This window comes from Antechinus flavipes, chromosome 5 (assembly GCF_016432865.1).
Source record: "Antechinus flavipes isolate AdamAnt ecotype Samford, QLD, Australia chromosome 5, AdamAnt_v2, whole genome shotgun sequence".
Classification (NCBI taxonomy): Eukaryota; Metazoa; Chordata; class Mammalia; order Dasyuromorphia; family Dasyuridae; genus Antechinus; species Antechinus flavipes.
In genome coordinates, this window is record NC_067402.1 from 90,116,070 (window position 1) to 90,139,477 (window position 23,408).

General features: G+C 35.4%; 1 protein-coding gene across 1 annotated transcript in view; it reads left to right on the forward strand.

Annotated features, from left to right (window-relative positions):
- The first annotated feature begins 874 nt into the window (after positions 1–874).
- The window catches only part of RHEB (Ras homolog, mTORC1 binding), a 52,967-nt gene continuing 30,433 nt past the window's right edge, over positions 875–23,408 (forward strand). The window contains exon 1 of the mRNA XM_051963520.1: positions 875–1,186. Coding sequence (XP_051819480.1) covers positions 1,135–1,186 — 52 coding nt within the window. The 5' untranslated portion in view covers positions 875–1,134. The remainder of the gene's footprint in view (positions 1,187–23,408) is intronic.

Consider the following 23,408-nt stretch of genomic DNA (forward strand, 5'->3'; position numbering starts at 1 on the left):
ACGGAAGAAGTTATTTCCAGGAAGGGGTCCTAATGAGCCTAGTGTGGCCTAAGCCAAGATCCACATTTGTCGTAATTGGTTTTCGTAAAATGATTAAATAGCACTAACGCATCACCTCCCACTCCCTTACAGCCAAGTCTGGGTCTCAGGCTTCCCCACGTAAACCAGCTATTTTTGCAAGACTCAGAAGAAGTAACCGCCCAATGATAGCAAGCATCCGGATCAAGAACCGCGCGCCGGGAGCCTTTTATGGACTCACCTGGCGCGCGCCGAACCAACCGCCCAACATTCCTCTCCAACCACCGTCGCGCTCGCTCTTCTCTGCCCCGCCCCCGATCGCTATCCGCCAATCCCAGAGGAGCTCTTTTTACCCCGCCCTTCCCTCTCGCGTTTCAAAGCCAACTAACGCCACCGGCGCCCCACCGCGCGGCTGATGCCAGGAATTTATTTTTAGCTCGGAGGTGTCGAGACCAACTCACCGCCCAGTCCTCCGACTCCACCTCCTTTCCGCTTGGCTTCATCTAGCCCAATGAGAGAAGGAGTTTCCGTCGCGTCATTGCTCAAGTGGGCGAAAGGACGTCCAATCAGCGCTCGGAAAGAAGAAGCGTAATTAATAAGCGGCGGCGAGAAGGGGGGGGGTTGATGACGCAGCGAGTTTTAGTCGTGACTTTTTAGAGAAAATCTTAAGCAGCTTTTTTTTTTTCCTCTTTTAAACCCAGCCCATCTTCCATTTGGTGGAAAAGGAGCGGGCAAGGGAAGAACGATTGAGTTGGGGTGTGTGTATATGTGATAGTGGTGGGGGAAGCCTGACACTCGGGTCACGTAGGGGAGGGGCCTAACCGGGAGGGAGAGGGTGGTGTCACGTGTGTGTGTTGTGGGGGGAGGGGGGTCGGTGTCTCGCGGTCGGTTCCGGGCGGTTGGGGGGAGTGAAGCGGGGGGAACTCAGAGCGGGGGAGAGAGAGACCCAGCCCGAGCCCGCGCCAGCCCGCCCGTCGCCACCGCCGCCGCTTCTTCTCTGTATGTCGCTCTCCCCGGCCGCCGCTGTCGCCGCCGCCGTCGTCTCCAGCACCAGCAGGAGCCGCCGCCGCCGCCGCGGTTGATGTGGTTTGGGCCGGGGCTGTGGAGTGTGAGAAGATGCCGCAGTCCAAGTCCCGGAAGATCGCTATCCTGGGCTACCGGTCCGTGGGTGAGTCTGTCCCCAGGTCTAGCCCCCTCCCTCGGTCCCGTGTGTGTGTGTGTGTGTGTGTGTAGGTGTTGGTGTGGGGATCCTTCTCTCGGCACTCCTGGCGCCCTCCTCCTGTCCCCGATGCCCCCCGGAGGCGGTGTTAGCGGCCCCCGGGAAGTTTGCAGCCGCGGCGTGTCCATGTGCGGGGCGGGAGGGTGGGAACGGAGGCCGCCTCCGCCTCCATCCCCGGGTGGGGGCTGCTGCGCGTGTTTCATAACCAGGCGGCCCCGGCGGCCACGGCAACCACCATTTTGAGGGGAGAGTGGCCGCGGCGGTTTCGGCTTTGGGGGAAAGGGTGTAACCAACCCGCGTTGCTCGGATCTCCCACACTTCCTCCCCGTCCCAGGGCCCGGGGAGCTGGGGAGCCCAGGGCTCCTTCCGCCTTTCCTAGCGTCTGGACAGACAGGTGGCGGGGCCGGCCCGGGTCGGCCTCGGGAGGCGGGGTGGGAGGAGGAAGAGGATGTGTCCGAGGAAGGAGTGGGTGTGGAAGAGGAAGCTGCGGGGGGCGGGGAGGTATGGAGGAGGGAGGCGCGTGGTTGGTTAGGGAGGGTCGGCGGAGACGCTCGGGCTCTAGGCGTCCGACGGTCACTAGGATTTCCATTCCCTACCCACCCATCCCCCTGCTGCCGCTGCTTAGTTTTGGTGTTTCCTCAAAGCAAGAAATCACACTTATGTTCTACAGATCCCTTCCTCTAGACCCCACTCTAAAATCTTTTTATTCCTGGCTACTACTAAAAACTTTTTAGTTAAGAGAAACCCACAGGATTTTAACAAAGATCTTTGTAAGATGTTGAAAAAAAGGACTTGTCCATTGCAAATTTAACAAATTAAGTGATCTGAGAGTTACATTAAATGGCCTTTGACCATTGAACTGATATTTGGAGTATCTTCGCAGGCTCCCCAAAACCCTTGCTAGATCCTAAAAAAAATTTTAATCTATAAACTATTGGATGCTACCAGATATAAAACTTGTATAATATAGAAACGCTTAAGGGTGGGATTGGGAGGGGGGATTTCTGATATCTAGAGTAAACTGTAAAATATCTCCATAAATTTCTTCAATGACTCTAAAAATTGTTTTTTCTTTTGGCATTCTTTAATGAGGTTAGGTGAGGTGATTATTTTAAAAAGTTTTTTTTTTTTTTTTTTTTTTTTTAAGGGAAGTTGACATATATTTGAATCTAGTTCTGGAAATTGCCGTCTTTTTCAGTGAATGAACGTAGTTTGTGCTTAAGTGCTAAAGACATTTTTGGTATGTCTTATACACTACGTGAACCTGAAGTTTTAAAGTCACAATTTTAATATAGTGATATAGAAAGTATTCTTTGACTTAAAAACTTTTATTTACTCAAGTATAGTTTGAGTTCTTTACAACGGTAACATTGTAGGAAAAAACTTTTAACTTTTCATTCAGATTGTTTGCTAGAACTTATCTAGGTGACAATTTCATACTAATTACTCTCTCTTCCATTGTTCTTTGGATTCATTGACTAAGATATACTAAGTATAGTATATCTTCTCATCTGTCAGTGAAAGTGCTTCCCCCAAATTATTCTACAAGTCTCCGGGTTTTCTTTTACTCCTACCTGTGGCTTTGAAGGAGATGCATTGCCTAATCATAGAAAAAAGATTTAAGTTGGAGGCTTAATGAATTCCTTAAAAAAATAATAATAAATAAATCCTTTAGCGCTCTTACTATAATGCAGTCAATAAACATTTTTTTCTGTTACTATCTTGTGCAAGGTACTGTGCTAACTCGTGAAAATACAAAGAAAGGTAAAAGTATCTATTCTCAAGGAACTTAGTTCAATGAGAGAAATAATATTGACAACTTTATACAAACAAAACATCCTGAATTCTATGAGAACTGGGTTTCTAAATTTCAGCAACCTGAAACAGATATCTAAAATATCCTTTTTTGAGCTCTTTGGTTTTCAATTTCCCTTTTCTCCTACCTCACCACTTCCATTTTAGCAATGACACTAGATTCTGTAAGTTGTATTACTGCTGGTTGTGAAGTAGTTTCTGTCTAACTCCCTGTGTTAAATGGAATGATCAATAATTAGATGCATAATCTATTTTGGGAAACACCTGAAGATGACATCAGAGAATCACAAAGTTAGAAGAAACCTCAAGTTTTTCTGACCCAGCCAGTTCTTTACCCTAAAACAAAAGTGTATGAATGATGTATTGTTACTTCCTTTCCCCTTCTTTGGAGCTCAAAATATTGGAATTTCTACAAATATCTCTCTGGAGGGAAGCTGTTTCAGAGTTTTATCATACTAATCATTAAATAGAGTAATATCTTCAATTTCAATTTATACTTTCTATTCAAAGATATTTGAGAGCCAGTACAGTATAAGCCACTATGAAGAATACAACTGGATTCACTGTTCTATTAAAGTTCTGACTAATCCCAGTATGTTCACATCAGATATGCATTGTCATCCCATTTAATTATTGACCACTACTAACAAAAAAAAAAGTAATCACAATAATTCTAATTTTCACGTGTCAACCATACCAAAAATAGTTAATAGCTGTGGACTTTTAGGGATTCATTGACTTATTTGCTAATTTATACTAGACAATAATAGTAAATACTAGCAATAATATAACATTGAGAGAGAAAAAGTAATATTGCTTTAGGAATATGAAGTCTTTTTAGAGGTCATGTTTAACTGAGCAGGTTAATCTTATAGTTTAGTAAAAAGTAATAACTTTCTAAATTATAAATATTGTCTCTTAATAGATTGATTGTTACTAATTATAAGGCATTGTAGATAAATTTAGCATTGCCTTTTTTCTAAAGCTAAGTTGTTTCTTAATTACTTTATTTAATGTGTTTTTCTTAGTCCTTCTTTTCTGTTTAACTATAGCATTGGATTCTCAGCCACCCTCTCCTAGGTACTTAGTTCCCTGGGTTTTTATGCTTCTTTTATTTTTTAAGACCCTCTCCTCAGTCTGCTTTGCAGGATCATTGGCCACATCCCTCCCCATACTTTTGAGTATATCTCATGAATTTGTCCTTGTTCGACTCCTTTTTATATTCTCTGATCTTATCAGCTTCCATGATTTTAGTTATAATCTCTATGCTAATTGCTATATTTATATATTTAACACTGTTCTCTCTTTTAAGCTTCTATTCAACATTTCAAAGAGATTTTTCTATAGGCATTTCAAATTTTTCTAGAGTAGAATCCCTTTTCATAATTTCATGTTTCTCAGGAGGGCATATCCTTCTAGTCATCCAGATTTGCAGCTTGTCATCTTTGAATCTAAACTCAGCTAATTTCTATTCATTTGCCAAATCTTGTTATTTCTATTTCTCCGAAGCTTCTTAAATTTGACCTTTTCTCCATACTAACAATATTTATGGTCAAGCCCTTAACTGAGGAACTTGGGGCCTACTAGTGCTTGCTGTTCCTATTGATACAAGCTTAAGATTTCATTCTAATACCCCATGTGGTTACCACCATAATTTAATTTAATTTACCACCTTGGTCATTTCTTTGACTTGCCTGTCGAGATAAATATCATCTCTCTCTTACCCCAATCCATCTTCCACATAGGTGCCAAGGTGATTTTTTTCTAAAGCATGAATCTGATCAAATGTCCTCCCTATTCAATAAGTACAGTAGTTTCTTATTGCCTCTAGTATTGAAGTATTTTGTGAAGCATTAAAAGCCTTTTACAAACTTAGTCTTAACCAATCTTTCTAGCTTTGGTATACATTACTTCAAATAAGTCGTTGTCTTTGCTGGTCTTGAGCTGACCCAATTTATCCTTACATCCCGTCTCTACTTAAACTGTCTCTTGTGCTTGCAATATACTTCATTTCTCATTTCCCACATCTTAAAATTCCCTCTCAGAACTTTCTACACACGAAGCTTTTTCTGACTTCCATGTCCAGTTGCTAAATAATGCCTTTCTTCAACACTTTCCCCTATGTTATGTAGGTTGTATATATAATTAAATGTACATATTCTTTCCCCATATAGACTATAAGTTCCTTGAGAGCAGGAACTATTTCATTTTTGTCATTGTATCCATAGTCCTTTGCAGGACCTAATAAATGCTTGTTCATTGACATGTAAAGTTAGTTTTTGAAGCCACCTAAAATTGTGCTTAATTGGTAGATGCCAGATTTACCAACCTTCCAACTATTCCATTAGTCAAGTAGTTCACATTCTTCTAGGATATTATAGAGAATGAGCTAAACAAAGCTTAATTTGTTCTTTGGATTTATGATCTCCCTTACAGAGATACTTTAACCTTTGTGCTAGTGACTTCCCAACTTTGTCTTCTTTTATAGGGACTCTTCTTTCTATTAAAGAAAAATAAGTAAAACATAAAAATTTATTCCTGTTTTTATATAACTCCTCTGCAAAAGCTTTACCTAATTTATTGGAATCCTTTGTCTGGTCCTAATTTAACTTGTAATAGGACTTATTAGAGAAAATGTTCCCCAGAACTGTGAAAGATAAGGGAGGAAATGTAGCAAAATCCTTTTTTGTTTAATTCAGTTCAGTAATACTGTGCTTAAGTGCCAGGGATATAAAGAGAGGCAGATGATCATCCTTGTCTTCAAGGAGCTTTGAATCTAATGAAAAATTAAACCACTTTACCCCAAATTACTAAAATGATGATTAGCTTACAAAGAAAACCAAAATGAATCAGGTTGTAGGGAAAACTGTGGGAAATAATATTGACTTGGGTATTTTAATAGGACCAATATTTTACATAATGCACTTTTCTTTAGTTACTAGATGATTGAAGAGTACAATAATCTAAAGTATCCATTTCTAATGATGGAAAAGATCCAGTAACTTGAAAGGTGCTTTTAGAATCTCTTCAAAATGCCTCATTTTTTATATTGTTCCAAACTGTTGGGATTACATATTTTTAAATTGCAGAATGAGATTTGGATGCCCTGTGTGTAACTTCAGAGTGGGCCGATCTTTATCCTCATTATGTGTAATAATTGTATGTGTTGCAGGAAAAGCTTCCCTGCACAGACCATGCCCAAGTGTTAAGATTCTAGTTTATTAAAATTAATCACCAATATTTTTCCCAAATCTATGCTATAACAATTATTTCATAATTTCTTTCTCCCATAATTTCTTGATACTGTCATTTAGTAGACAAGTCTTGGAATTTCAGGTATTTTTTGTCATAAAGAAAACTGCTTATATAGACTTTCCTCCTTATTAACAAAAGATGTAACATTTGGTGCTAGATCTTAGATTTGCTCAAGGGGCTAATTAGACAAATAGAAATGCTGGTGGTAATAGATAGCAGTGTTCTAAAGGGCTAGAAACATTTGGGGGTGTTGCTTTTTTTTTTTTTTTTTTTTTTTAGTTGAAAAGTTGATTTTAATTTTGCCAGCAAAATATTCTTTATGTTGGTTGGTTGGATTTTGACTCTTGATGTAGTATTCATATGATTTATTATTTTTTTTGGTCATTAATTTAGTTTCATAATGGGGAATTGAGAAGATGCTGGTATAATGCTGCTGAGTATATTTACCTTAATACAGCAGTTCATACAACCAGAAATCTGTTCTAACTGACCATTTATATGGTAAAAAAAAAAAAACCAAAACAAGAAAAAACAAAACAAAAAACACGGTGTGCTATTATCTGCTTATGTGTATTTTCTTGTTGGTATCTGCCAAGTTTCCTTTGCTCTTATTGTTTCCTTCCTACCCTTCGGGGCTAATAATTATCTTCCCTCACTTCCAGGATATCCCCAATCCTTTGAAAGAACCTTATACTTAAAGCACTATGCTAGAGCTTCAGCAGCCTCTCAGTCTGAAGTGCTTAAATTTGAAAAACAAAAAACAAAACCTTCTAAATAAATACACTATCTTTGAAATAATCACAAGTCATTTCTTTCTCAGATAGTAACTTTGTGTTCATTTTGAAGAGCAAGAAGAAATAGCCAAAGAAAGGGGAAGAATTGTTTTGTCTAAATTTTAGCTAGCTTTACTTTGACTTCTGACTTCAGTGTAACTTTTTTTGTGTTAGTGTTCTTGGGTGTATGAAAATAATAAATCTCAGCCTAATAAAAATTTTCAGTAAAATAAGACTCAATATAATTTTCCTCTCCCAATTTTGGGAGAGTGTGAAAATCAGGTGGAAAAAAGAGTTAAGTTAGGAGTTTACACTTTACCATGGAAAGAAAGCCGAATTGTGAATCTAAATATCAGTGCTAATCCTGCCATTTACTGTGTGACCTTGGGTCATTATCTTCAGCTCTGTGGGCCTCACTTCAAAACCTGTAAAATTAAGGCATTGGACTGACCTCTGAGGTCCCTTCTGATTCCAAAATTTATCTGAGAGTCAAGTATAATACATTGATCCATACCTGAAAAGTGGACACATCTGTTTCAGATTTAATGTATGACTTCTTCCCTTCAAAAACATCCAACTCTCCCTCTCTTTGGTCATTAGAAACAGTCTACCCCTCCTCCCCCTTTCCTCTCACCAAAAAATTAGTCACTGAGTTTTACGTTACTACTTTGTAAATTAATAAAGGAATATGAATGAATAAAAGTGTGTTTCTGTGTTGTATTAACCATGAAATCAGAATAATTTTCTAAAACTTGATTTTTTTGTTGTTCATTCATGTTTGACTCTTCATGACCCCATTTCAGGTTTTCTAGGCAAAGGTACTGGAATGGTTTGTCATTTCCTTGTCCAACTTATTTTTACAGCAGAAGAACTAAAACAGGTTAAGTGACTTGCCCAGGTTTAATGTCTGAGTCTGGATTTAAACTCATGAATGATGATGAGAAGATGAGACTCCAAGCCCATGGCCTCTATTCTGGCCACCTAGCTGCCACGATTTGTAGATGGACTTACATGTCTTCAAAATATATTCAAAAAGTGGTTAGGGTCTTAAACCCAGAAATATACCAAGGACAATACTTGAATAATTTAGGTCTTATACTTATGTTCTGTGCACAGAATGCACATTTTAAAGTGTTATAATGTTCTATGCTCTCCATTTATCCTGATTATCTTGCCACTGGATCCAGATGACTCTGGAGAAGAAAATAAGGCTGGTGACTTTGCCCAGCCCACCCCTCATTTAAATCTAACTTATTTGCATGTCATAGCATCACCTTCTTGGTGTCATGGTTCTTTTTAAATCAAAAATGTTATGTGCACCTTTAATAAAGTTTAATTGATTGGAATTTTTTTATAAATGACCCAGATTATTATGTGGAGTAGCTTTGTTGGAGGGAGGACAGTGGCAGAATATGTAGCTCAAGAGATGCTGATGATCTAATTTTTAAATCTCAACAGGCTGTAATAAAGCACTACTTCCAAAAAAATGATTATTTTTAGGGATAAGTACAAAAAGAAGAATTTTCTTGGTTTGTGAAAAAGATACTATCTCAGTTAATAAAAACTTATTTAATTCACTGCATACTTGATAAACTGTCTCTTCTTTTGGTTCTATTCTAGTTACTTGGAATAGAAAAGAGATAGTCCCTGTTTTCAAGAAACTTAAATTACACCATTTGGATGTTGCTTTTTTGTAAAGCACTTTAATATATAATTTTCATTTGAGTCATGCCAGAACCTTGTGAGATGTAAAAATACTAACAACTTAGCTCACAAAATACTTTGATTTTCAAAAGTACTTACTTCATAACAAGCAATTATTAAGCACCTGTATCAGGGATAAAAACATAAGTGTCTATTGACTGAAATACAAAAATGAGACAATCTCTGCTCTCCCAGAATTTATATAGAACAAGAAAGAGGAAGGAAATAAAGATATTTACACATAAATATGGCCTCTATATACAAAAGTAAATATGTGGTAATTGGTAGGTGATCTGGGGAAGAGGAGAATGGGGAAATCGGGAAAGACTTTTTGAAAAGGTTGAGTTTTGAAGGGAGCCAGAGATTCCAAGTGAGGACAGTGCATTCCAGGCAAGTATGGGGTCTTTCTAAGGTCTGGAGGAGGGAATTATTTTTATATATATAATGTTTATATTAACATAATAGTATAGGACAAAAGGAACAACAGGTTGACTGGTACATGGAGGGCTTGAAGGTCCTAATGGCCAATAAATCAAAAAAGAAGGCTTCACTGAAGATATGAAGAGAAAAAGTGAAGACAGTAGACAATTACTGTACATACACACATGCACATACATAGAGGCAGTGGGAATGTCACTGTGGAGGATGTATTAAGTGTCAAATATTAATGTTTTTCTCTACAGCGTATGCAAAAATCAACTAGAAACTTTAAATTTTAAGTATTTTTAATGTGGAAAAATGTCTAATCCACCATTGTCTCCTCATATCTTTCCTCCTATTTCCTTGGCCATCTTTCTCAAGATAATTTTCAGTAATATTTGTAAACATCACATGAAGAAAAATCACTTTGAAATGAAGTTTTGAATGAACATTAAAGACAAGTAATCATTAACAGTCATTTAATCTTCCACTGGAATTACTAAATTATTTGCTTGACGATTCCTTTCAGGAATTGAAAACGTCTTTTCCTTGGGGTATTCTGAACTAAAAAAGAGGCTGGGGTGGGGGTTCAGTACTGAACGTAGGTAGTACTTGCCCACTTCTTTTTCCTTAGGTTTTCATATTCTCTGGTTTCTTCTTGCCTTTTCTGGTAGTTCTTTATTTGACCAACTCTTCTCAAGTCTCCTTTGCTGGATCTTCAACATCCGGTTATAGCTCCAATCTTGAATGCTTGAAAGGAGTTTATCTTGGGTCTTCTTCCCTTTCCTATATAACTTTTTGACTTGATGGTGATTTCTTTAGTTTTACATATTCAGCTTTGCCTTTTGCATTCTGAATACTTAGTAGTGTCAATTTTGGTGATTTACTTGGCTAAGTCATAGAGGCAAAGTCCTTAACCAGCAAGGAATGCTTTTCCTCCCTAAATAAGATTTCTAATCTTAATCCATTTTCCTTTTGCTCTTGATATAACCTGATATTTATAGAAAAACTGAAAAGGAGGTTTCCACAGAGGGGATATTGGATATGGGAAACCAATTAAGATATTGTGACTTTATCCTAGGTCAGAGTCAAGGAAGGCATAAAATGGATGGTGGCCTTATGAGTAGGCAGGAATGGATGGAAAGGATATTGAAGAGGTAGAATTGCCAACAGATAAGTAGTATGACTACCACTGTCATGATTGTTAATATGAGGAAAGAATTGTGACCTATTTATATATTGCCTTTTAGCGTGATTCTTTTTTAGAACAAGACTAAACAGGTTTTCTGATTCTCAAATCATATGCTCTTTCCACAAAACTTAACACTGACTTACATTTCTGTACAGATGAGGAAAATGAGGCTCCAAGTAGTCAAAAAACAGCCAAGATTAGATTGCCAATATGTGTCTAAACTGGGGCTCAGTCCTGGGCCCTTTTCTTGCTCATTACTACTTGTCATCAGTTTTCATTGTTTCAATTTCTATATAGATGACTTCAATATATTTATTCAGCCCTACCTTCTCTAGATTTCAGACTCAAACTCAAACAGCTTATTGGATGTTGAACTGGAAGTGCCATAGGCATCTTAAAACTTAATATACCCAAAATAAAACTCATTACTTTTTCCTATAAACCTTTTTTCCAGCTTTCCTGCTACTATTTAGGTTACTGCCACTCTCCCAGTCACCCAGGCTTGAAATCTAGGTGTCATCTTCAAATTCTTCTCCCTCAACCTCTCCATATTCAACCCGTTTGTAAAGTCTCTTAATTTATCTTCATAATATTTCTCATATATACTTCCCTTCTCTCTTACATTGCCACCACTCTAGGACAGGCCCTCATTCCTTCAGGACCTGATCCCTTACTAGCTTTCCAATCTTCTTATACCTCTTTTTCTTCCCTCACCTACTTTTAGTCCTGGTCTCCATGCTATTTCTTATGAGACACTCCTCTCAACTAGGAATATTCACTGGCTAATTGTCTATGACTAGAAGTCTCACCTTTCTCCTCTTTGCCTCCTGACTTCTTTCAAATCTCAGCTAAGGCCCCCACTTTTTAGAGGAGACGTTTCCTAATCCTTCTTGATTCTAGTGCCTTTTCTCTGTTGGTTATTTCTTTGTATATCTAGTTTAGTCACAGTTATTTGCATATTTGTCTTCCCCATTAGAGTGTGATCTTGAGGATAAGGATAATCTTTTCTTTTTGTGTTTTTCATTGGTTAGCACTGTGCTTGGCTTTGTAGGTGCTCAATAAGTACTAGTTGGTTGGTTAATTCTTAAAAGTCCTATAGTCTCTACTTATTTATCATTTGTTATTTCAGATTCAGTTACTAGATTATTAACCTCTAAAACAAGAGTCCTTAATTTTTAATCTGTCATGGGGCCCATTCATCAATCTTTTGAATCATGCGAATGCCTTCTTAGAATATTTTATTAGAAATTTCACAATTGAAAAAAAATGCAAAGTTTAGTCAGTGAAAATAAATAAATTTTTTCCCATCCAAGTTCATGAGTCCCTGAAATCTACTTATTTATTGATCAGTCTGTGGATCTTATAACTAGGGTTATAAACTCAAATTTTAGATCATCCTCCTATGCATTTCTTTCATCCATGGCTGCCCTATCTTGAGATGACTGAACAGGAAGTGCCTGCAGTTCTCTAAATCCTTCTGATAAGGTGGAGAACCACCAATTATCATGTCACTAGGTCCATTCAACAAATGTCATTTGTCCCATTGCTGCAGCCTTAGCACTGACTGGATTTTCCATCTACCCTGAGGATGAATTCTCTTTTTTATCCTCTTTTATACCTTCTTTCCTTTTCCCTTCATTCTTTCTCCCCCTTCCCCTTCTCCTTCCCCCCCCCCCCCAATTAGGGAGGGAGCTCCTTTTTAGATACTGGAACTGGCTCATATTTTCTCTGTTCTCTCTTTCTCCCTTTACACAGCACTTGGTATGTAGTAAGCACTTAATATATGCTTTTTTATTCATTCTTAGTGTTCCCATTGTCATGTTTCTAATTTTCAATTATAGGCTTTCCTTTTGGGGATGCTAGTGTGCACTTGAGATATCATTCTCCTTTCATAACTAGCTCATTTAGTGAGAAGACATGGAGTGATTTTGGTCTATTATTGGTATGGTCTAATACTGATAAAATTGAATGCCAATACCAATGAATTTTGAACTGTGAAACTTTGTGTTTCTTAATAGTAATGACTAAAATTCATTTAGTATCTTGTAATAGAAAATAATTGCTTAGATATCAAGCATTCTACAAGGCACTGAGAGTATACATAATAAAAAATAAGAGCCTCTGCTCTCAAAGAGCTCACATTCTAGATTAAAGAGATAATCCATTGGAGAATTCAATTACAGTACCTGGGAGGGGCTGGTGATCTTATTTCATAAGTAATAAAGCCCAATGGAGCGTAGATTTATAAACTTTTTGTCAGGGTAAGTATATAGTAAAGCTGATTGGTCAAGGATCCCGAGAGCCTGAAATAATACACGACAGAGTAGGTATTTAATGAAAATATTGGTTGATTTGAATGGCATAATTTGAAGACCTCCTGGTTCTTTTCTCCCTCTTTACTCTTCTAAGCTGACAAATTTCATTCTTTCGTGTAACTAAAATTTTTAATTTTTAGAATAATGGAGCTGGTAAAGATCTATAGAGATTATCTTGTCCATATTCTTGGCAAGCATTCATCTTTGTCATCTTAGATGACACTTATTTTAAAGGCTCTCTTTAACATGATTGACAATAAAATTCTTCATATTTCAGTGTAAACTCATTTCCTTCCCTGGAGGAACGTAATATACTGTATCCACTTATGTCACCAGGAATTTGGAGGTACTTCATTATGGTACCTCAGGTTTTTCTTCATCTCTGATAATTGGAAGTCTTTAAATGTTTATCAGCCTTTAATTTTCTTTTGTCCTGTGGACAGATTCTTCACATTTCCCTTTAGTTCATAAAAATAGAGGATTATAGAGCTAGAATTCATCTTAGAAATGCTTTTTATTTTAGAGATGAAAAATTGAGGTGCATCTAAGATAACATTTTATATTGCACAAGTTAGGTAACTTGCCCAGAGCTGCAAAAGTGAGACTGGTTTGAACTTGGGTCTTCTTGATTGCAGGTTCAATCAAGGTTTGCTATATTATCTAGCTGCCTCAGGTTCAGGAAAATTAAGGAAGTGACACATAACTGTTTTCCTTGAAGTTCCGAGTAGATTGTTTTACTTAAGGGTTTTATGGACTTTGAGTACAGTGAATTACCTCATCATTCATCTGTTTACATAGCTCATTGTTATTTATTAAAAATAAAGAAGGATTTTGACCTAATTAGGTATTTCCAAAAGAATCCTGGTCTTATCTTTCCCCAATTCCGTACAATTATCCCCTATTGGCCTTTCATGTTTTGGGTCATTGTACTTGATTATTTGGAGTTGGAGGATTTCATTCAAATCCTAGTCTTTTTGTTTACTACCTGTGAGACAAAGAATTTAAAAACTTTGGGTCTTTAGTTTTGTTTTCTATCTGTAAATCCTATGAAAGTGTTAAGTACTTTGGAGAATCCTTTTAAAAGTCCTACTAGTATCTTCTGAGGGTAGTAATAAAAAACAAACAAAAAAATCCAAACCCATACGCATAGGTTTGTTTTCATTTATCATCCCTTTTAAGTCAGATTCTGAATTTTCTCCCAGCAGCCTTTCCTAGTCAGTATCTTTCCTATCATTAAATTCTTTCAACATAATACTCAGTGTTGTCTGCAGTATCTTTGCTGAATGTTTTCATTGCCTCCTAAATATTACAGAATTTATAACTAGTAAAGACATGCTCTTTAGGTAATTGAAATCATAAAAATTCTGTTTGGGCAGGACTCAAAGGAGGAAGGAAATTCTGAGAACATTTTTTAAAATAGTAACTAAAATAGCTCCCATAAATCGCTACTTTAGTTGTGATTTCCTTTTATTATTTCAAAATGATTTCTTTGTTAATTAGCCTTCATATATGTGTATATGTATATTGATATTATAATTATATTATTTCAACTGTTGAATGTTCTCCCAGTTGTATAATTTCTTTGGTTACTTTGTTATTTAACAAATTTCATTCGTTTGGTCTAATATATATATATTTGATACTTTGCATTACTTTTAGAAATTGCTGTTTCACTTAAGTAATTGAGTTCAGTCTTCTGTGATATTTTTGGCAGTGATTCTTTGCTTTGAGTGTGGTTTGGTGGATAAAAACACTGAATTGAAAGTAGAGAGACTGGGTACTTCTGTATCATCTGTGTTAATAGCATTCAGAGAGAAAATGTCTAGTCTGACTACTATAATATGTAAGATGGAATTGTACATTAGAGTAGATAAGAATACTTGGGTCAAGTTCCATTTCTGAAGGAACTTCAGGTCTTTATTTGCCTTTTGTTCTTGAAGACAACCATAGCATCAGAGAATTGATGCCATGACATGCAAGTGAATTCTATTTAGAAAATGAAAAAGGACTGTGCAGTCACTAGCCTCACCTTCCTCAGAGCAACCTGGGTCCAGGGGCTATTGATCAAGATGACTTGGATGGTAGACCTCTGCCTTTTTAAACTAAGGTTTCAGTTTTTAAACTACAGGTCTCAGTTTGAGTGAGGCAATACCTATTCAGTGATTAATTGATTCAGACATTCAGAGACTAAATGATTTAATGTCCCAGATGCAACTAAAACTTAAGAAAAGTTTCAGTTCTGCAACAAGGGAAGATGTTCCCATTTAAGAGACTTCACAGATTTGACCAATAGAGAAATTCTCGACTGATAGAAATTCATATTTGAATTTCTTGTGATTTGATGTGCTCTGTGGACTATGAATGCTACTTAAAAATTAAGAACTTGCACTAGTTAACTCATAGACTGGATGTAAGAAAGCATTATAAACCTTAATGTGATAAGTTGATGATAAACATTAATGATAGGAATTTCTTCTTATATACCCCTTATAGGAAAGTTGTCGTTAAATAGAAAAGATGCATTTCATAGCTTCTTTTAATATTTTTTTTCTGATATGAAAATTGAGTTAATGTTTTGACAGGCTTCATACATAGCACTTTATTCATAAAAATTATAGTTAACAAAAGGACAAGTTGGCCTACAGTAGCTCTTCTCATAGTTTTTGGTCTCAAGCCTCTCCACAACATTCATAAAAATTATTGAGGACTTCAGAGAGTTTTATTTACATGGAAGGTGTCTGCATACATTTATATATAAATACACATAACACTAGAAATGAAAATTGATGAAATTTTTTTAAAATGAACCAATGTTAACACATTTTTTAATGAAAAAAATAACTTTCCTAGAATAAAACAAATTAGTAATGAGTGGCACTGTTTTACATAGTTTTTCAAATCTCTTCAGTTTTGCATTTTTGTATTTGCTCTTATATTCAGTTGTGACATGTTATTTTGGTTGAAATATATGGAGAAAATCTGGTTTAAGGAGATTATGTGGGTGGGGAAAAGTGGGTATTTTAATAACAAATGATGTGCTAAGTATGTCCTCCTACAGTAGGGGTGGGGAACCTTTGTTCTGCCTTGGATCATTTGGATATTTATAACATCATTCAGGGACCATACAAAATTGTCAACTTAAAGAACTCAAGTAGTGGGAAGTTGTTGTGCCTCACTTTCAGATCATCAGGTAATTTTTGAGGACCTTAAGGCTCTTGGGCTGGACATTTCTCACCCCTGTTTGTTTCAAAGCAATCAAGAACTGGGTGAAGTGTAACTAAAAAAGGTATATAAAATGTTGACAAAGATTTACATTCTGATTACCATCCCTCCCAAATGAAAGGCCTGGGGTACCAAGATAATTAAATATCAGAGCTCTTATTAGACAGATTGTTGTAATATGGTCCTATATTCCTTCTGCTAGAGGTGTGACTAAAGTAAGTATAGATGTCGATTTTCCTTATATATGTAGAGTTTCTTTGTCTCTGACAACCATTATAGACAGAGAGTAGAAAGTGACCTATTAAGTGGAGATCAGTCAACCCAACTCAGTTCCCTCACTTTGATATTGGAAAAAATTGAAGTTCAGAGAGGAAACATAATGACTTGCTTTGTGCTAGATGATGAAATGAGAACAGATATGAAATAGTTCCTACTTAAAAGGAGTTTACATTTATTGGGGGAGCTATATTTATGTATAAGGATATGAAGACTTATTTTGGAGGGGTGATACTGGCAGCTGGGAGCATCCAAGAACATCTTCAGTTAAGATGAAGGAAACCTTGGTTTCTGAGAGATTTTGGTAGGAGAGAAGGCGGCCATGCTCAAATCATAACTGGAACTGGAAGGGCTTCTGATTCCTACCAGTGTTCTTTAAAATAAAAAGATGTTTATGATATAGTGAATGTTCTTTCACAGAGACATTCTTTAGATCCAAGATTAACTATAGTCACAATTGACAAGACTTAATCCCCTGAAACCATCTAAGCAAATGAATTGTCCTGCATGTGGACTCTAGAGAGGAATCTACTTTTATTTCCATTGAGCAAAACCAAAACTCATTAACATTTTCTGCTTTTGTGACAAAGAGGACTAGCAAAAATGTCTTGTTGGTTCTTGAAAGTCAACAGTACATTAACTATAGCTCACTCTGCCTGTTGAGTGTCCATTACTCCTCCATTAGTTCTGAAGTATAACTTATCTCCCAGAAAGAACAAAAATTCTCCGAAAAATTGATTACTAAACTCTATACTTGAGACAGTAGTTAATTTTAAAGCCAAGTCTTACTAAGCATGTAGCTAGAATAACATTTTTAGGATCATCTATCTAAATTCCCATGTCCAAAAATTTCCCTTTCTTTAATCTTAGATGGAGGATTGGAGATTCATTGTTGATTTATCCAGCTATTTCTAGGTCACTGAGAACTCCTTGAGTTCTAGAAGTTCCTGGAAAACCAGTTGGACCAGAATGTGCCTTTTTACTACATAGTGCTGACAGAAATCCTCCTCTCTCCCAAGAAATATAATCAATGATCATGAAACAAAATAGGTCATTCTGGGATATCAAAAACTGTTGATTTTTAATACATATATGTAACGCAACAGCTGCTTTTTAAATATGGCAGGAGTTATTATTGTTGTGTATTATGTATTAGTTTGTATTATATTGTGCATTAATAATGTATTGTATTATGTTGTTATTAGTTTAATTTTTTTTTGACAGATTGATGATTTTGATACTATGGACTCCCTCTATTTAAGCAGCCTCTCCATTTTTTCATGAATACTGTTAACTAAACTTTTTTTTTTAATGGTTGCTCACTTTTGGTGACCCTTTAATTCTTATCTGGGTCAGCCCTCTAACTCATATTGTGTCATTAAGTCCCATATTTTAAGTTTGATAAAATTAATGCTTACCAGAATTTTTGCTTCTCTTAATTTAGCCTTTGAATAACCAGATGCATTTCTACACCAAAAAGTAACATTGTTTTTGGAATTTAGGACAGGGGCGCTTAATCTTTTTTGTGTATTTGGCAGACTGGAGCTTATGAATTTCTTTTCAAAAAAATGTTTTTTATAGCCATTATTAAAGTGATCCTAAATTTCAGTCAATTAATGACATCCAAGTTCATAGACCTCTTATCTGTGGATATCAGGTTAAAATCTCCTGCTTTAAATGATAGTTATTATATATTCAAATGAATATTGTGCCCATGGAGAGTATTGATTCAAGTGATCCTGTTGTTATTTTGTGGAATAGCCTTTAGAGCCTATTGCATATGTTTGGAAATTTTTTATCCTTTGGAAGTGAATATTATTTATAGATATATATGTAATCAAGCCAATTTTTGTTTAAAAGAAAAGGTATTAGGCTCAGTTATTAATTTTCTCGTTCTGATGACAAATAGAAAAGTAAAATTCTAGAAGCAAAGCAGTGGGAGAACTACTAGAATAACTTTAGTATCTCAAAGAGATTATATTGTATTTGGAAATAAATGACACTTATTTGGGAATATGTGTTCTGTTGTGTTTGTTTAAATGATAAGTAATTCTTAGGTGACTGCTGTGTGGATAACAGAAATTACTTTATTTTAATATTTTATTTTATGATCTTAATTTTCAGTCACAAATACTTAAATATACAGTGAACAAAAACAATTTCATCTGAAACTTTATGTATAATTTGTTTCAGAAAACATAATTTAGCAAGGTTGTAACAAAATTACCCTATTTGCACTGCTATTTGGACTTTTGCTTGCTTCTGTGTATTTTTAATTGAAGTTTTTATTTTACTTTCCTGTGAACTTAGCTGTTCAAATTCCAGTAGAAGCCACCTTTTCTTCTAACAAATGAATATAGTGAAGCAAAACAAAACAAAACAAACAAACCCTAAGGCTTCATGCAAAGAAATGATGCTTGAGCTGCAGCTTAAAGGAAGAAATTTTATATAAAGAGAGAGTGTAATCCAGGCATCAATACACAGTCACAGGGGTGGGAGTTTGAGGAACAAAGAAACAGCCAGCTCTCCAGTGAGGCCAAAAAAAAGACTGGGATGGGGCCAGATTGTAGACTGTTTTATCCTACAAGTAATAGGCATGAGTTAATTGAATAAAGGAGTCCTGTAGCTAGATCCATAATTTTAAGGAAAATCATTTGTCAGGAGTGCATCATTTGTAATGAGAATAGAGATAAGACTGTTTAGGAGTTTCTTAAAGAGTAAGTTAGGCTAAAAGTAATGGTCAGAACTTAGGGTGGTAGCTTGTGTGAGAGGTCTTACACTTTAGATGTACAGGGTAAAAGGACAAGATATACCAGTTAAAAGTATAACCTCATGCTGTGCAATTTGTTAAGTTGTTTCAGTCATGATGATTCTTCATGACCCTATTTGGGATTTTCTTGAAAAAGATATTGGAGTATTATGCCATTTTCTTTGGCTCATTTTATAGATGAATAAATCACACAGGGTTAAGTGACTTCCTCCCTGGATACACAGCTAATAAATGTCAGTTCAGTGCTTTATTTTCTGTGTCTCTAAGTTGTCCTTGTGCAGTTTTTACTTTTATTCTTCCAGAGAGCTCTTCCTTATTACTCTGAAGGTCTTGGACTGATTCCTTCTAGTGTTTTGAAGATAACTTTAATGGAATTGACATCAGAAGCTGAAGCAGAGGAAGGGACTGGGAAAGGCCTTCTTGAAGGAAGAGGTGACAGGAATGTTAAGAGTTACAGGTTGGGAAGAAGAGAGCATTCCAAATATGGGGAATAGCTAGTCCAGAAACAAGGAAATGAAACATGGAATATCATGTGCAAAGAATTGAAAGTATTTGAAACATTATATTTTAAACTTTTGTTAACTAAGTTGTAACTAAACCAGATTTATAACATTTTTTTTTTTGCAAACTTTTTGTTTTTGTATCACCTTGTTTCCCAATACATTCTTAGTCACCCCTCCCTCCTTCCCAGAAATCTGTCTTTATGATTTAATGTTTTATTGATGTTTTTCTGTTCTATCATTGTTTTGCAATGACCATCCCCCTTTAAAAGTTAGTTTCCAAGATTGTATTTAGCCGTTAAATTAGCAATGATATGGTATCAAAGCACAAATAAAAAATGAGGGCCCCTAAACCAAACCATATAATTAAAAACAATTTTAATATTTGTTTTTAAAACTTTGAGTTTCAGGTTCTATTCTTTTCTCTCTCTTTCCACCTTAGCTCGAATTGAGAAGACACATATGAATAGTCATGCAAAACATTTCCATAAAAGTCATGTCGTAAAAGAAAACCTTAATTTTCTCCCCACAAAACTTAACCAAACACTGTTTTTAAAAGTATGCTTCAATCTATATAAGAGCATCCTGCTCGTTATTTTTAAAAATATTTTTATTTTTCCAAATACATGCAAAGATAGTTTTCAACATTCACCTTTGCAAAACCTTGTATTTGAAATTTTTTCTCCCTCACTTACTGCCACCCAATTCCATAAACAGTAAGCAATCCAAGATAGGTTGAGCACGTACAATTCTTCTAAACATTTCCATGTACGTCATGCTGCACAAGAAAAATCAGATCAAAAGGGGAAAGGAAAAAAACACTACAGAAGAAAAAAGCAAACAATAACAACAAAAAGGTGAAAATACTGTGCTTTGATCCATATTACTCTCTATAGTTTTCTTTTTGGATGCAGATGATTCTTTCCATCTAAGTTTTGTTAAAATTGCTTTGAATCTTCTCAAGGTTGAAAAGCTGTTCATCATTTCTTAATCATATACCACAATTTGTTTGGCTATTCCACAGTTGTGGGACAACTCCTCAATTTGTCTGAGCAAAGAGCTGCTATAAACATTTTTATACACATAAGTTCTTTTTCTTTTTAAAAATATATTTTGGGATATTTTGTGTGGTACTGGTATTTTTAGGTCAAAGAGTTCTATTCCATGGATATAATTCCAAATTGTTCTGTAGAATGGTTGAATCTGTTCACAATTCTACAATGTATTAATGTCTCATTTTCTCTATGTTCCCTCCAACATTTGTTATTTTCCTTTTCTGATCTATTAGCCGACCTAATAGGTATAGATAATACTTCAGAATTGTTTTAATTTGCAATTCTCCAATCAATAGTGATTATTTTTTTTATATAGCTATAGATAGCTTTGATTACATCATCTGAAAATTCTTCATATCTTTTGATCATTTATCAATTAAGGAATAGCTCTTATTTTTTATAAATTTAACTCAGTTCTGTATATGTTTGAGAAATGAAGCCTTTATCAGAGAAACTTCATTCAGAATTTATTTTACAATTACAATTGATAACTGTATTATCCCCCTTTTGCTGTATTCTTTTTCCTTTTTCTCTTTGCCTCCTTAAAAGTGTTGTTTCTTACTACCTCCTTCCCCAATAAACCTTCTCTTTTATCATCCTTCCCCTTTCTCATACCCTTTCTCCTCCTATTTTGCCTGCAGTATAAGACAGATTTCTGTACCCAATTGAATAGGTATATTATTCTCTCTTTGAGCCAATTCTGATGAGAGCTTTAAGATTCATCAGGAGTTTGCTCTTTAATAGGTATGGAGAATGAGTGATTGCTGTACTTAAGGTAGAGTGGGAGTCTAGAAACAGTAAGAAAAATAATTTTAAGAGTATGACACGAAGCAGGTGTCCTAATCCCCAAATGAAAAAAAAAAAAATCCAGTAAAAGAATCCTGGAACTCTTCTTTCAACTTAAGCAATATTTTTATTCCATTTTCTTATAAATTTCTTAGAAACTCTATGTGAAGAAATTCTTTTTTTGGTAATTGTACTTTTAAACTCATAAGTAGCTCCCCTTTTCCCTTTCTCTGTTCTTAAGTTCCCTCTTGTCAAGAGGAAGCTGTTTTCTTCATTTAACCAATGAACTGTCTTGGACATGTAGTATGTATTTAATAAATGCTAGTTGACCAATGTCTACATTGATCAACTAGAATATCTTGAGCTTTTTAGCATGCAGTCTTGAATGGTCTCATCAATACTATTTTTCAATAAAGCTATTAATCCATTTTTTTTAAAAGTTGCTCACTGTCAGTTTGTCCCGAAATACTGATTGCTTGCTCAAAATATAACGATCTTTTAGAATTAACTAGCCCTTATAATGTTGTTTTGCCTTATGTTTTTTCTGTAAATATTATAACTTAATCCATTTGCAATTTTTAAATTATAAGAGATTTGTTCTCTGTTGTTTATTTATGATTAATGAAGTTCAATAATTTTTGTACCTATTTTCTCCATTTCAATATAATTTGAGGGCCTAATTAAGTAATTAGGATGTTTTGGTCCAATGAAAAAACTAATTGTTTCACTTGGCTTTTATACTCTAAAACTGGCTTACTTATTCCTTATACTGAAATTACATCTTCTACATTTATACTTCATGGAATGCTTAGAAAGTCTACTTTCCTGCAAGGCTCAGCTCAGGTACCATATTCTTTCATATGCCATCTTCTTCAGAAAGATTTTCTTGACACCATTGATATTTGTTCTAATGTGTCCTAATGACTACGAATTCTGTGTAGATTCTCTGTCCGTGGTCCCTTTATCTTCTCCACTAGAGTGGAACTGTTTCACCTTTACATTTGTGATTGCAGTGCCTGGCACATCTAGGTGTTTAATAAATGCTAGTTTGTTGATTTATACTTAGAGAAGGGTATCATTATTAATTTATAGGGAGAGGGTACACTTTGGTGGTCACTTAGTTCCTGTCTTAGGTGTCATCCTGGACTCTTCCTCTCACTCCTATATAAACCAGTAACTTGTTGAATTCAATTGTTTCTCTTTCCACAGCATTTTTTTCATTCACTTGTCTTTAATCACACAGCTACTCTTATTTCAGTCCCTCATCTAACACACACATGTCTCCTCATATGGAATATAAACTTCTTGAGGGTAGGAACTGTTTTCCTTTTGTTACCCCCTCTAGCACATAATAAATAGTCCCTTAATAAATGCTTGTTGAGTGGTGCTTAATTCTGTAGGATATTGAGACACTTTATGAGTTTCACTATATTTTAATTTCCAAATTTCATGTAATTGACCAAAATATTTCCATCACAAAGATAAAACTGAACTATTTTCTTACACTTATTAAGTTCTAAAATGTAACCTTTTAATAGAGAACTCAAATTGTAACCACAAGAGGAAATTTCACTTTTCTAAATGTGTTTTGAAAACATATAAGAAGTTCTATTTCTGTTCATCTTCAACACTTAATGTTGGGATTCTTACAGGAACTAAAAGTGTTTATTTAAATTTGGCTTTCAAGTATTGTCCATGTAAGTTTACTCATAAAGGAAATGGCACGATTTATAGCTAAAATTTCCAGTGAAAATATGGAATAGGATTTAATTTGAAAGAATTTAAAATTACAAGATACTAGTAAATTGAATAAGTAATGGTGTACACGATTTTAGACATGCTTCTCACATTGTTATTTAGATCTAAAAAACTGGTTTATATTTCATATAAAATATTTGAAGTACTTGTGAGGTAGAATTCTTCAACTTCATCCAAGTTACGTATTTTTTAAAGTTTGTTTCTGTTTGGTTTTAACTTTAGTACCAAAAGGTAAGAATGTAATTATTTATGTTATAATTTATTTGCATGGAGTTATTTAGTAAACTATAACAAAGTCTTCTGATTAGCTTATCTTCATAAACTGATATT